We start from the raw sequence: 14,121 nt of genomic DNA on the forward strand, positions 1-14,121 counted from the left end.
GAGTAGTTTATTCCAATTGCTTATGTAGTCTCATGTGAATTCTAGATCACTCACTAATGTTTTCAAGATAAGCAGATTTTTTTGAGGCTCATGTTGCGAGGGTCAGCATTCTACTTATTGGCAGACACTGGTCTGTGAGTCAACTTGGTAGGAATCTGGGTTGCATTAGACTGTAAGGTCTGAAGGAGGGAAATTTTTTAGACTAAGAAAGACCAAATAGCTGCTGTAGTCAACTATGGGTCTGGCTGTGAGCTGAAGTCAGTGGGTAAAACTTTTAACTATACTTATTGAGTCTGAAAGTATCTCCTCCTATATGTGTTCATTAGTCTGGCAGTTTTAACATTTCAGCACATTCTTTGATACTCTTCTTCTGGGAGATAGAACTTAATTTTTCTCCTCAAGTGTGGGCTGCACTTAGTGACTCTCTTCTAATAAATACATGGAAAGGGAAGAATACAAACTTTATTGTAGGTAAACTGGGCAGACATAACCTTTTCTTGAGCGTTGAAGGTTAACCTCACTGATCATGAGTGAGGTTGACATCACGTACACTACAATGTGACGCAGTGAGAGGGGCACTGCAACTCTGTGATATCCTTCCTCTAAATTTATAAGCTCTGTCTAGTCATAAGAAGACATCAGACGAACCCAGACTGAGGAACGTTCTACAAAGTACCTGACTAATAGCCTTTAAGATGTTAAGGTGAAAAAAGACAAGGAAAAGTCTGAGAAATTTTCATACATCACAGGAGCCTAAGGAGACAAACTGACTAAATACAACGTGAATGGGAACGAAAGAGACACTAGTGCAACATCTAGTAACATTTGAATAAAGGCTGTAGAATAATAATAGTTTGTAACAATGTTTAGGTCTTATGCATTATACAGTAAAGGTACTACGGTTATGTAAGATACTAATTTTGGGGAAAGCTGTGTGAAGTGTATGTGGGAACTCTGAGGTATCCTGACAACTCTTTTGTAAACATGAAATTATTTCATAACGGAGATTTAGAACCCATTCAGGAGATTATTTTCCTGAAGAAAAGACTAAAGTGATCAGTTCTGAAAATAGGAAAAGGTTTGACCTCTTTGACTTAAACTAAAAAATTTTTATTTTTCAACATCACTGGAGAACCTTCTAGTATGTGAAGGACATATTTTGCTAGTTTGAAAGTGAAATTGTCAGAGATTGTAAGAGATACGTATTTATACATTCAAAATGATTAGTTTACTGCCTAATATGTGCCCAGTAATATCTTAGATAGAAATAATGTGACTATAACAGACAAGGTGTTTGGCCTTCTGGAACACCATACTTACACCATAGTGACCTGGAAACTTTTGTATTACTATCTAGAAATGGAAGCATCTGGGTAAATGATGATTATTTTGACTCAAGTAAAATTTTCAGTGTTTATTCTGAGTGTCTATTTAAATAAGCACAAATAATTGTGCACATATATATGCACATACATATTAATTAAAATACAGTGAACTCTTGGGAAATAGTAATAAGTCTCTTATTTTTCAATGTAAGATGTTATAGATTTTCAAAATTTAATGTTTGTAAATTATGGGAAAAGCTCAGAAATGGACTAATTTCTGTTAGGAAACTGGAAAAATTCCTTCTGTGGATAATTTTTGGGGTTCAATTTTTTTTTCTTTCTCTTTTTTGAGATAGAGTCTCATTCTGTCCCCTTGGTTAGAGTGCTGCCATGGCGTCAGCTCACAGCAACCTCAAACTTTTGGGCTCGAGAGATCCTCTTGCCTCAGCCCACCACAACACCTGGCTAGTTTTTCTATTTTTGGTAGAGACAGGGTCTCGCTTTTGCTTAGGCTGGTTTCGAACTCCTGAACCCAGGAGATTCACTCACCTCAGCCTCTCTGAGTGCTAGCATTATAAGCAAGAGTCACAATGCCTGGCCTTCAAATTCTTAAGTAAGTTAAACTCAAGAGTTATAGCACAAGGCTGTCAATTTTAAAAGTTCAGCAGGTGACTCATGTTTTTATATCAGCAAGCAGAGAGAGGAGGAGGAAATAATTTGAAATAAGAAGAGATACACAAAATCACATTGGAAGGATCATTTCATATTAGCAGCTACTGGTTGAAGGCTGCAGAATCTTCCAAGTTAGGTTTTGAACTCAGCTTTGGAATGGCTCTTGCATTTGGGACAAGCCCTGCTTGTTTGAAGTTGTTTTCTCCTGTCCCCTTTTTCTGTTGTATCCTCAAAAGACCTCACCTGGCTTGGGTGAACCTTTGCTGAATACTCATTTGGAGTGACTTCCACTCAGGAGTTTGAAACCCAGAGTGGAGGCTGCCTATCATTTGATGAAACTTGTCAACTGCCTGGAGTCTTCCTTCTAATTGTCCTTTATGGAAAACCTTACACTGGTTTTTAGAATGATAAAGTAGTATTGAATCATGTGTTAGATTGAGTTAAAAAAAAGACAAAAAAATATTGAAAAGAAGGATAACTGATTAAGTTTAACTCATTAAAAATAGAGCTAGGTTGGAATGATGATGTAGAATAAGACAGTTCAAAAATTTACAAAATGGGCTCGGTGCCTGTAGCACAGTGGTTATGGCTCCAGCCACATGCACTGAGGCTGGTGGATTCGAACCTGGCCCGGGCCAGCTAAACAACTATGACAGCTGCAACAAAAAAATAGCCAGGTGTTGTGGTGGTGCCTGTTGTCCCAGCTACTTGGGAGGCTGAGGCAAGAGAATCGTTTAAGCCCAAGAGTTTGAGGTTGCTGTGAGTGTAGTGCCACGGCACTCTACCGAGGGCAACAGAGTGAGACTGTCTCAAAAAAAAAAAAAAAAATTATAAAATGAATTAATTAAAATTGTAGCAATAGCTTCTTCATTATCTTTTTCTTCATACTTCTGTCACACACAATTGGATGGGGAAAGACCGAGGAAGCATGGAAAAAGAGATGCTAGCAGTAATTTTTAAGTTTCTAGGATAATATTATTTGGGAAAAATTTATAAACATATCCCACCTGCTAAAATTGAATAATTTATGCATACAGAATTAAATATTATTATTATAAATTCCACTTACCCTACAATAAAGAGCAAACATTAAACATCAGAATCATGTTATTTACTTGACAGACATTATGATTTGTAATACTATATCAACATCAGTAATGCAGTAATAATAATAGCTGTCTTTTATTTCAAAGTTGTTATGCAGTGTTATCTATATGTGCTTTCCAAGTAACAACTGTTTAGTCTTCCCCACTGCCCAAGAAAGTTGGTATTATTATTTCAATGTGGAGAAGCAGTGCCACTCAGTGATTAAAGGCACGCAGCTGGAATCTATATCTTGTCTCTGTCACTAGCTGGGTAACCTTGGGCAAGTTATTCAACCCTGCATGCCCCAATATCTCCCTTAGTAAAATGGGCTTAATAATAACTCATGGAATTGTCATGAGGATTAAATGTGTATATTTAATATATGTAATGTATTTACTTATTCTATAAAAGTGTTATAATTTTATATTCAAATCAGTTTTCACTTTGATGATACTTCTATGCCTTTTTACTCAATTTCTATTTTATTTGTGAGAAAATGGCAGAGGGAGCTGTGATCTCATGGGTAGGGGCCATGCTTATTTATATACACATGTATTAACAGTCCTAGCACAGTGTCTGACACATAGTAAGTGCATGTAGAAAGTATTTGTCAAATGTGTAAGTGAATGAAATTGATTATGATTGAGCATACTTTCATCAAAGTAGTTTTTATGTATTTTTCTGTTTACCTGAAAGTTTTTTTTTTTTTTTTTTCCTTCTATTGATCTTGTTAGAAAAGGCTTCTGACAACCTGGCTTTTCTCCATTTGGAATGGCCTTTGTATATGCACCTTGCTAAGTCAAAATGTTAAAATTCTCAAAAATTTTAAACAAATGGAGTGCATTTCAGGCGTCATGAAAGATCGCTCCAAGTATAGTTTTTTTCTTAAATTCGACTTTGTACGAACATAGAAACAAATTAACGTAATACACAGTATTTTATGTATGAACATAAACACTTTTGTTTCAGTGTCATTAACTTTTGGTATTTGTATTTTCTGAAAGTTCTTTTTTCCTAGTTTGTTAAAGACGGGAACCAGCAGGAAAGAATTTCTATGTGAACTATAGTTTGAAGAACCAGTTTTGTGTTGTGATAAAATGTCATATGTAGCTGGACATATACCCAGAAGACCAAAAATCACAACATAACAAAGATATTTGTACCAGAATGTTTATTGCAGCCCAATTCATAATAGCTAAGTCATGGAAAAAGCCCAAATGCCCATCGATCCACGAATGGATTAAGAAATTGTGGTATATGTATACCATGGAATACTATGCAGCCTTAAAGAAAGATGGAGACTTTACCTCTTTCATGTTTACATGGATGGAGCTGGAACATATTCTTCTTAGTAAAGTATCCCAAGAATGGAAGAAAAAATACCCAATGTACACAGCCCTACTATGAAACTAATTTGGGACTCTCACATGAAAGCTATAACCCAGCTACAACTTAACAATAGGGGGAAGTGGGAAAGGGGGGGGTGGGTAGAGGGAGGGGAATAGGTGGGATCACACCTGTGGTGCATATTACAGGGGTATTTGCGAAACTTGGTAAATGTAGAATGTAAATGTTTTGGCACAGTAACTGAGATAACGCCGGAAAGGCTATGTTAACCACTGTGATAAAAATGTGTCAAATGGTTTATGTAGTGAGTGTATGATGCCCCATAATCATATCATTGTATACAGTTATGATTTAATAAAAAAATTAAAAAAAAAATGTCATATGTATAGTAATGATGCAATAAGCCTGTTATTATCCAGTTAGCATTTTTTTCATAATTTGATAAACTAGCTAGTTTTTGGTAATTTGTCTAAATAGTTGAATAGCTCATATTACTCCTAAATACTATTATTTCATCGAGTGGTGAGCTTTGTTTGTTTTCAAGGAAACTATTAGCTATCTAGGCGGGGAAAAATGAAACTAAATGAAAATTAGGAGGATCAGGAAGTTGTTTATATTTTATCCCTACTGAAGTGTTCTTAAGGTTTTAGTGAATAAGCAGGTTGCAATTTATTCACAGATTTTGTGCAACTTATATATTGTCCTCAGCCTGATAAATCAATAGTGAATCCTAGTGGGGACTTCCACTTTCAAACATATTTTGGAATAGTACATTTTTTTCCATCTCTTTCATTCTAGGCTCTGAAGAAACAAGAAGCTAAAGCAGATGAGAATGAGGGAGCAATGAAAAATAAGTTAAGGCAAACTGAGACTGAGAAGAATCAAGTAAGATTTTATTTGCTTATTATTTTTATTTCTTGCTTTTAGAATATGAAAGTGTAAGTACATTTTATATTAGAGGGAAGAGAGTCATGGGGGGAAATGAGAAAGAGAGAGAGAGGAGAGTAGAGAGCAGGGAGTGAGAGAAGGGAAGATGAGGGGGAGAGAAAGGGACAAAAGAATGGCATGGTGTCCCAAGGAAAGAAGGAAGAAGGCACAAGTCATGCAGGATTTTAAAATTTGTCTTTCAGTTTAATGAAGTCCCATTTGTTTATTTTTGTTGTTGTTGCAATTGCCATGGCAGTCTTCTTCATGAAGTCTTCCCCCAGGCCAATATCTTCCAGTGTTTTTCCTATGCTTTCTTGGAGGATTTTTATTGTTTCATGCCTTAAATTTAAGTCCTTTATCCATCTTGAGTCAATTTTTGTGAGTGGGGAAAGGTGTGGGTCCAGTTTCAGTCTTTTACATGTAGACATCCAGTTCTCCCAACACCATTTATTGAATAGGGAGTCTTTCCCCCAAGGTATGTTCTTGTTTGGTTTATCAAAGATTAGGTGGTTGTAAAATGTTAGTTTCATTTCTTGGTTTTCAATTCGATTCCAAGTGTCTATGTCTCTGTTTTTGTGCCAGTACCATGCTGTCTTGAGCACTATGGCTTTGTAGTACAGACTAAAATCTGGTATGCTGATGCCCCCAGCTTTATTTTTGTTACAGAGAACTGCCTTAGCTATACGGGGTTTTTTCCAGTTCCATACAAAACGCAGAATCATTTTTTCCAAATCTTGAAAGTACGATGTTGGTATTTTGATAGGAATGGCATTGAATAGGTAGATTGCTTTAGGAAGTATAGACATTTCATTAAACTGAAAAGCTTCTGTACAGCTAAGGAGACAATAACCAAAGCAAAGAGACAACCTACACAATGGGAAAGGATATTTGCATATTTTCAATCAGACAAAAGCTTGATAACTAGGATCTATAGAGAACTCAAATTAATCCACATGAAAAAAGCCAACAATCCCTTATATCAATGGGCAAGAGACATGAATAGAACTTTCTCTAAAGACGACAGACGAATGGCTAACAAACACATGAAAAAATGTTCATCATCTCTATATATTAGAGAAATGCAAATCAAACAACCCTGAGATATCATCTAACCCCAGTGAGAATGGCCCACATCACAAAATCTCAAAACTGCAGATGCTGGCGTGGATGTGGAGAGAAGGGAACACTTGTACACTGCTGGTGGGACTGCAAACTAGTACAACCTTTCTGGAAGGAAGTATGGAGAAACCTCAAAGCACTCAAGCTAGACCTCCCATTTGATCCTGCAATCCCATTACTGGGCATCTACCCAGAAGGAAAAAAATCCTTTTATCATAAGGACACTTGTACTAGACTGCTTATTGCAGCTCAATTTACAATCGCCAAAATGTGGAAACAGCCTAAATGCCCACCAACCCAGGAATGGATTACCAAGCTGTGGTATATGTATACCATGGAATACTATTCAGCCGTTAAAAAAAATGGAGACTTTACATTATTCGTATTAACCTGGATGGACGTGGAAGACATTATTCTTAGTAAAGCATCACAAGAATGGAGAAGCATGAGTCCTATGTACTCAATTTTGATATGAGGACAATTAATGACAATTATGGTTATGGGGGGGAAACAGAAAGAGGGAAGGAGGGAGGTGGGTGGGGCCTTGGTGTGTGTCACACTTTATGGGGGCAAGACATGATTGCAAGAGGGACTTTACCTAACAATTGCAATCAGTGTAACCTGGCTTATTGTACCCTCAATGAATCCCCAACAATAAAAAAAAAAAAAGGAAAAAAAAAAAATAAAATTTGTCTTTCAAAAAGTAATGTGATTTGAGGCCAGCAATACTTGTTGACTGCCTTGAAATGTGTCCCTAATGTCATTTAGAATATTTTCTTTATTCTTTTTTGAAACTCTAGCTTGAACAAGAGTTGGAGCTATCTAGAAGGTTATTGAGTGAATCAGAAGGCAACAGAGAAACACTTTTACAACAGGTAAGTCTATAACACTATGATAATATGCTTTTCATTAAATCATACATTCTCCAAATGTCTTTTTGGAAGGAAAAAATTTTGTCTAGAAATATTTTTTCCTAAGGATTGTATATTAGCACACATAAGCAAAAGATGAAATCCTTTCAGGAACTTTCAGAGAAAGCTGGCGCACAGCGCTGCCTGAAGGTCCCACTGTGACAGTGCAGCTTGCTGATTGCTGCTGGAATTTACTAGCTATCTCTCTGAGCATGAGCAGCATAAAAGAAAGACTGGATGTGTAAGATAAAATTTTCCCAGGAACTTAATTTTATTTATTTATTTTATTATTATTTTAGCTTAATTTTATTTAAGGAGGCATTGGCAGTAAAAGAGGAAGTAAAATGCATAACACAGACCTTTGCATCTTCAAGTCACTGTGAATACATCATTGTCTTTTACTCATGTTTTTAAGATGCTACATGGCCTCTTGTGATCAGAGATACGGCTTAATTTTTAAGCATAACATTTTGCAGTCCACTAGCCCATAATGGGAGTTTGGAGCTTCTGCTAGTTAAAGTTCCATAACCTTAAAAAGCCAACTATGTACATTGTATATGGGTTTCTATTAAGTGTGAAACGTCTGGTTTCCTTAAGTACTAACTTTGACAGTTGATATCTCTGGCATTTCATTTTGACTCTTGTTTTATTTTTATTGTGGAGGTACATTTTCATTCTTTCAAAAGCACATTTTGGCTTGTGATTATCTTTCAGATTTTTTTTTAGACTAATTTTTGTGGAACCATGGATAAGTAAAAAATTCATGACATTTTTTAATATGAGTACTTCTGCAGAACCAATGCAGCACAGACAACTCAAAATATCAATAAAGTGTTTGGGAAGGATGTGGCTAATGAATACAGAGTACCTCAGTGGTTTGAGAAGTTCCATTCTGGTGATTTTAATCTTGAAAATGAGTCACATGGCTGACCTGAGACTAAGGTTGATAATGTTGAGTTGAAAGCTGTATTGGAAGCGAATCTATTTCAACCTATGTGTGAATTATCAGCAAAGTTTGATTTTACTAGTCCAGTTATATTTGACCATTTGAAATAAATTGACAAGGTAAAGAAGCTGGATACTTGAGTTCTGCATGAATTAAGTGAGCATCAGAAGAGAAATCTCTGAATTTACCTTTCTTTGGTGTTATGGCAAAAAGTTGAGCCATTTCTACACTACATTGTTACATGTAATGAAAAATGGATTCTTTTTGAGAATCAGTATTTGGCACAATGTTTGGATAAATAAGAAGTGCCAAAACACAGTCCAAAACCAAATATTCATCAAAAAAAAGGCTAATGGTGTCTGGTCATCCAGAGCGGGTATTATCCAGTATAGCGAAATGAATCCTGGACTATCGATTATAGCCGATGTCTGCTCTGAGCAACTGTATGAAATGATGAGGATGCTTGTGATTAAGCAACCAAGATTGGTCTTTCAGTCAAGACAACCTTGACCACCTGTCGCACAACGCTGCTCAAACTACAGAATCTGGACTTGGAAACTCTCTGTTGTCCACCATGTACACCAGACCTTGCACTATTTACCACTTTTTTTTGGGCTTTGGACTACTTCTCATAAGGAAAAATATTCAATTCTTAACAAGCTATGGAAAATACCTATCGTGAATTTTTTTTCTTTTTGAGACATAGTGTCATTATGTCGCCCTTGATAGAGTTCCATCACGCTACAGCTCATAGCAACCTCAAACTCTTAGGCTTAAGAGATTCTCTTGCCTCAGCCTCCCAAGTCGCTGGGACTGTAGGGACTATAGGCACTCAACAGTAGCCTGGCTATTTTTTGTTGGCGTTGTCATTGTTGTTTAGCTGGCCTGGCCAGGTGTAAGTGGCCAGCCTCGGTGTAAGTGGTTGGCAGCTTAACCACTGTGCTACGGGCACCAAGCCTACCTTTCGTGGTTTTATCACCACTCATACTCTTCAGCCCTCTTCACTGCTGTCATAAACAAGCTAGTTAAGATGCCAAAAATGTTGATAGATTAGGTGCATACTTTGATAAGTTGTATTGCTTTTTCTATGAGATCTAATAAACTTTTTATTTGAAATTGGACATTTCCTATTTAATGACCTAAATAGGACCTTAACTGCCTCTCAGACTTATTTAATACAAACTTCTTCTGTTTTGAGTTGTGTGTTACATAACTCACCTACATAATATGCCAGGTAGACAAAGATGTCAGTTATTATAGATGTTTAGAAGGAGTGTTACATTTTGACAATTGGTGCTGAAAATACATCATAGCACCTATTTCACAAAATGTTTAAAAATGTTCACTGACTTTGTTCTACAGCCAGTGATCACATGGAACTAATTTTGGCAGAGTTCAGATTTTCTTTCTGGAAGTTTTATATTTGTTTCCAATTCCATTACAGCTATTTTGGAACTCGAATTTATAATCTCTAATTTCAGTTTTTGTAGCAAGAGAATTCTTTGTTCAGGTGGTCAAAGCAACTTCAGCTGAATCTTTTTGCCACTGCTAACTTGCTTAATGGTCATTAAGGAAGTACCTGGTATATACTTGGTAATTTGGTACTCTAGAAATATAAAGTGAAGGATATAGTTCTTGACTTCAAAGAGTTTATAATTTGTTGAACAGCATTTATTGCATATTTTAAGCACTGTTTGATATCAAAATGTGCTATTCATATGAAAGAAAATACTTGAAACAGAGAAAAACATACCCTACTCTCTTGGAGATGGTTTGGGTTAATAGCAGTGGAGTGGATTAAGGGCAAAATAAGAGATTTAAAAAATAGTGGTCAAATTCTTTGTCACAGTGGGCAGAGAGAAGGAAAAGACATTCATTCTTTGTGGAAGGAATGGGAAGAATAAAGAAATGGAGCAGGAAAACTGTTCAGAGGGCTTGGTGTAACAAAGGGATTAACTTGGTTTCAACTTGTGTTTCCAATAGCCTGTTAGAAGTAACTTTTTTCCCACAGGGAAATACTTTGTAATAACATGTATTTTCAGTTTTTTCCCTGATTTTTGAACTAATAAAAGTTTGCTTTTGACCTTTCGTACTTAGATAGAAGAGCTACGAGCACAACTTTACAAAGCAGAGGGCGATCGAAAGGGTTTACAGCAAGTATTTCCGATTTCCAAGCAACAGTCAAACCATCAGGATGAACAAGGAATTGACTGGGGGTTTAGGAGAGGTATAATTCAAAATAACTTGTGGGTTATTTTGGTCCTTCTTAGAAAATACTTTTTATTCTCATGACTGCATTCCTTATGTTATGTTCATTTCATGCTATTTCATGATCTATTACAAAGTTTTCTGGCAAGTTGATTGTTATTTAGCATCTAATTTTAATGTCTTTTCTGTTTTCTAAACCCACTTCAGTTGTCAGACATGCTCATCCCTGGGGCTTTCTAGAACCTGACAAGTAATAGTGGAAGTTTTTCTGTTCTCCTATTCTCATACCTAACTGTGTGTGTACTTTGTCCTTAGATTCTAAATGCCCCTTTATTTTTTACTTTCCTTGTCTCAGTTTTCAGTATTTGAAAAATTAAAATTAAGATCCTATCTTTTTTGTTATCTGGAGATTGGTGACAAAAGCCAGTCACATTCTGGAAGTGGTTATAAGCCATGCCACTGGCTTTTTCTTACGTGGATTGGGAATATTTTGTATTTGAAATATGTTATAATAGAATACCTTCTCAGTGGAGTTGTTAATTTAAATTGTGGAAATATCATTCTGGGTGTCAGTTTAGGTTTAAAAAAAATGGTAATGTTGAGATTTTATAATGGTTTCTAATAGGTGAGTCCAGATTGCTCAGCTTGTATGTTATTTCCATAATGAGGCTTCCTACTGAAATGCCCGAATTATTGGAGAAACTCTTGTAAGCATTTGGATGTACTATTAAATTCAGGGAAGATAAATATTTGCCCAGGCTTCCCAAACATTATATGGTTCCTAAGCTAGAATTATTCCCAGATAATCTTCAATGGATGAGAAATTTTGATAAAGCTATCCCAATACACTGAGTTAGTCCATTTTGTATTGCTATAAAGGAATGCCTGAGGCCAGGTAATATATAAGGAAAAGAGGTTTATTTAGCGCATAACATCTGCCCACCTTCTGGGCAAGAGCTTTTGTGTTGGATCAGATCGTGAAGGAGGACAAAGGTGGGGAAGTGAGCATGCGTGAAGAGGGATCAAAGCAGAGGGTCATCCTGTCTTTGTAACAACCCATTCTCTTGGGATCTAATCCTTTCCCCCAGAACCAATCTAGTCCCAGCACAGCAAGACCTACTCACTACCACAGGAAGGGCAAGGCACTAAGCCATTCTTGAGGGATCAATCCCCATGACCCACACACCTCCCATGGGCCCTGCTTCCTGATACTACCACACTGGGGATCAGATCGCAAGGAGGGATTTGGTTGGGGCAGACCAGCCATGTCCCAAACCAAAGCATGTATCTGTTTGTTTGCCATTACTTTCACTTAAGTTTTGTGTGATTTTACAATTTAAATATCATTTGACATCAATTATTAAATTTTATTTATTTATTTTTTTATTATTAAATCAGAGCTGTGTACATTAATGCAATCATGGGGCACCGTACACTGGTTTTATAGACCCTTTGACACATTTTCATCACACTGGTTAACATAGCCTTCCTGGCATTTTCTTAGTTATTGTGTTAAGACATTTTATAGTCTACATTTAGTAAGTTTCACATGTACCCTTGTAAGATGCACTGTAGGTGTGGTCCTACTAATTACCCTCCCCCCACCCAACCTCCCCCCTCCCCTCCTCTCCCTTTCCCCCTTCCCCATATTCTTAGGTTATAACTGGGTTATAGCTTTCATGTGAAAGCCATAAATTAGTTTCATAGTAGGGCTGAGTACATTGGATACTTTTTCTTCCGTTCTTGAGATATTTTACTAAGAAGAATATGTTCTAGCTCCATCCATGTAAACATGAAAAAGGTAAAGTCTCCATCTTTCTTTAAAAAAAAAAAAAATTCCAAAACTATTGGATTATTCATCAGATTTCATTAACACATAGGAATTGTTGGAAAAAGACTCTGGCATGTTTGTTATGTGCTTTGATACCTCATAAAATCTAGTTGTCTTTGGTGTACATCTTTGAGAACTAGAAAAATCTAAGTTTTTGTAACTACTAGGTTTTTAAGAAAATCTGAAAGTTCTCTTATCAATGAGGTAATCCTTTACTTTCTTTTAACAAATATGGCATTTTTAATCTTTATAGAATACTTAGGCTGTTGAAATGCACTTGTCTCCTATTCCTGTGCATTCACTTTTGAACACTTCAACATTTCTAAAGGTGAGACATATTTTATAAATGATATGTGCATTTGGTTTGTTAGACACATTTTGTTTTTTCTCCTGTATTTTCTGGAAAGGAAACCACTAGAAAACTGGAAGTTTTAAAACAACAGTGCATGTTTCCATTGTTAACATCTTAGACTCAGGCCAGTTTATGTTTTGTCTCTAGGAATATAGTAAGCTCTTTAGGGTGAGTTTTTATGTTGTTCATCTTTATTTTTGAAGAAGATGTTATTATAGTGTCCTGTGCATTATAAATGAAGTTATTTCATGTTGAATTAAATGCTGAGTCAATTTATACATTGTCTAATGATATAATTCCCGGTAATAGTCTCCAGAATTGGAAAGAATTAGTAAATTGGTTGTCATACACAGTCAGATTTAACAACATCATTTTTAGTTTATGTTGCAAGAAAAGCATTTTGTTATGGTAAATTTTACTAATTTTAGTTAGGTGGAGTAGCTTAGTTGACAGTTCTTATGTTTTGTTTTACTATTTGGAGATATTCTAGAGACAAGAAGAAAATTAAAGAAAAAAATATGTAGGATTTTCCTGAAATAATTTGTACTAGACATCATATAACATTTCAAGTTTTAGCCACAAAGTGGAATAATATTGGATGATGTGACAATGTATATATAGTATCTGTTGAACGACAGTGCCAATGAGTGGATTAATTTAGCTAGAATATTAAAACATCAGGGTTCAGTACCATTTGAAAGTACATTATCCTGTGTATTAAGAACAACTACTAAGCTTTACATTTTCTCTTTGCAGGGATCGAGCGGGAAAAACAGGATCTGGAGAAGAAGATATCAGGTCTGAGAGTGCACCTGGACTTCAATGCAATGGCGTCTGAGTTAGAGGAAGTGAAGCGGTGCATGGAGCACAAGGACAAGGAGAAAGCAAAGTTGGCAGCACAAGTGGAGGTGACTTTGCCCTTTTTTAAGCTGCATTTCAAAGCGTTTAATTTTATTGCATAGAATTGCTTAGTGAATTTTTTTTTTTTTTTCTGTGACAAAGTCTCACTGTGTCACCCTCAGTAGAATGCCGTGGCAACCTCCAACTCTTGGGCATAAGCGATTCTCTTGACTCAGCCTCCCAAGTAGCTGGGACTACAGGTGCCCACCACAATGCCTGGCTATTTTTTGGTTGCAGTTGTCATTGTTGTTTAGCCAGCCTGGGCCAGGCTCGAACCCGCCAGCCTTGGTGTGTATGTGGCTCGTGCTCTACTCACTGAGCTACAGGTGCCGAGCCTGCTTAGTGAAATTTTAACATACATGGTTTAGTTTGTGAACTCTAGTTTGAGTATAGATAATGTAAAGTCATGTTATGATGAATTTGCTTCTATGTAGGATATACTATGTAGAAATCCTATGAATTCATTTCTATTTCATTTGGGACCCCAAAGCCAGGGA

General features: G+C 36.3%; 1 protein-coding gene across 1 annotated transcript in view; it reads left to right on the forward strand.

Annotated features, from left to right (window-relative positions):
• CEP128 (centrosomal protein 128) overlaps nt 1-14,121 on the forward strand; it is a 428,651-nt gene that overhangs the window by 106,697 nt on the left and 307,833 nt on the right. The window contains exons 12-15 of the mRNA XM_053602694.1: nt 5,229-5,315; nt 7,277-7,351; nt 10,431-10,560; nt 13,481-13,632. Of these exons, the coding sequence (XP_053458669.1) occupies nt 5,229-5,315; nt 7,277-7,351; nt 10,431-10,560; nt 13,481-13,632 (444 nt within the window). The remainder of the gene's footprint in view (nt 1-5,228; nt 5,316-7,276; nt 7,352-10,430; nt 10,561-13,480; nt 13,633-14,121) is intronic.

The sequence above is a fragment of the Nycticebus coucang genome, chromosome 9 (genome assembly GCF_027406575.1).
Source record: "Nycticebus coucang isolate mNycCou1 chromosome 9, mNycCou1.pri, whole genome shotgun sequence".
In the NCBI taxonomy this organism is placed as follows: Eukaryota; Metazoa; Chordata; class Mammalia; order Primates; family Lorisidae; genus Nycticebus; species Nycticebus coucang.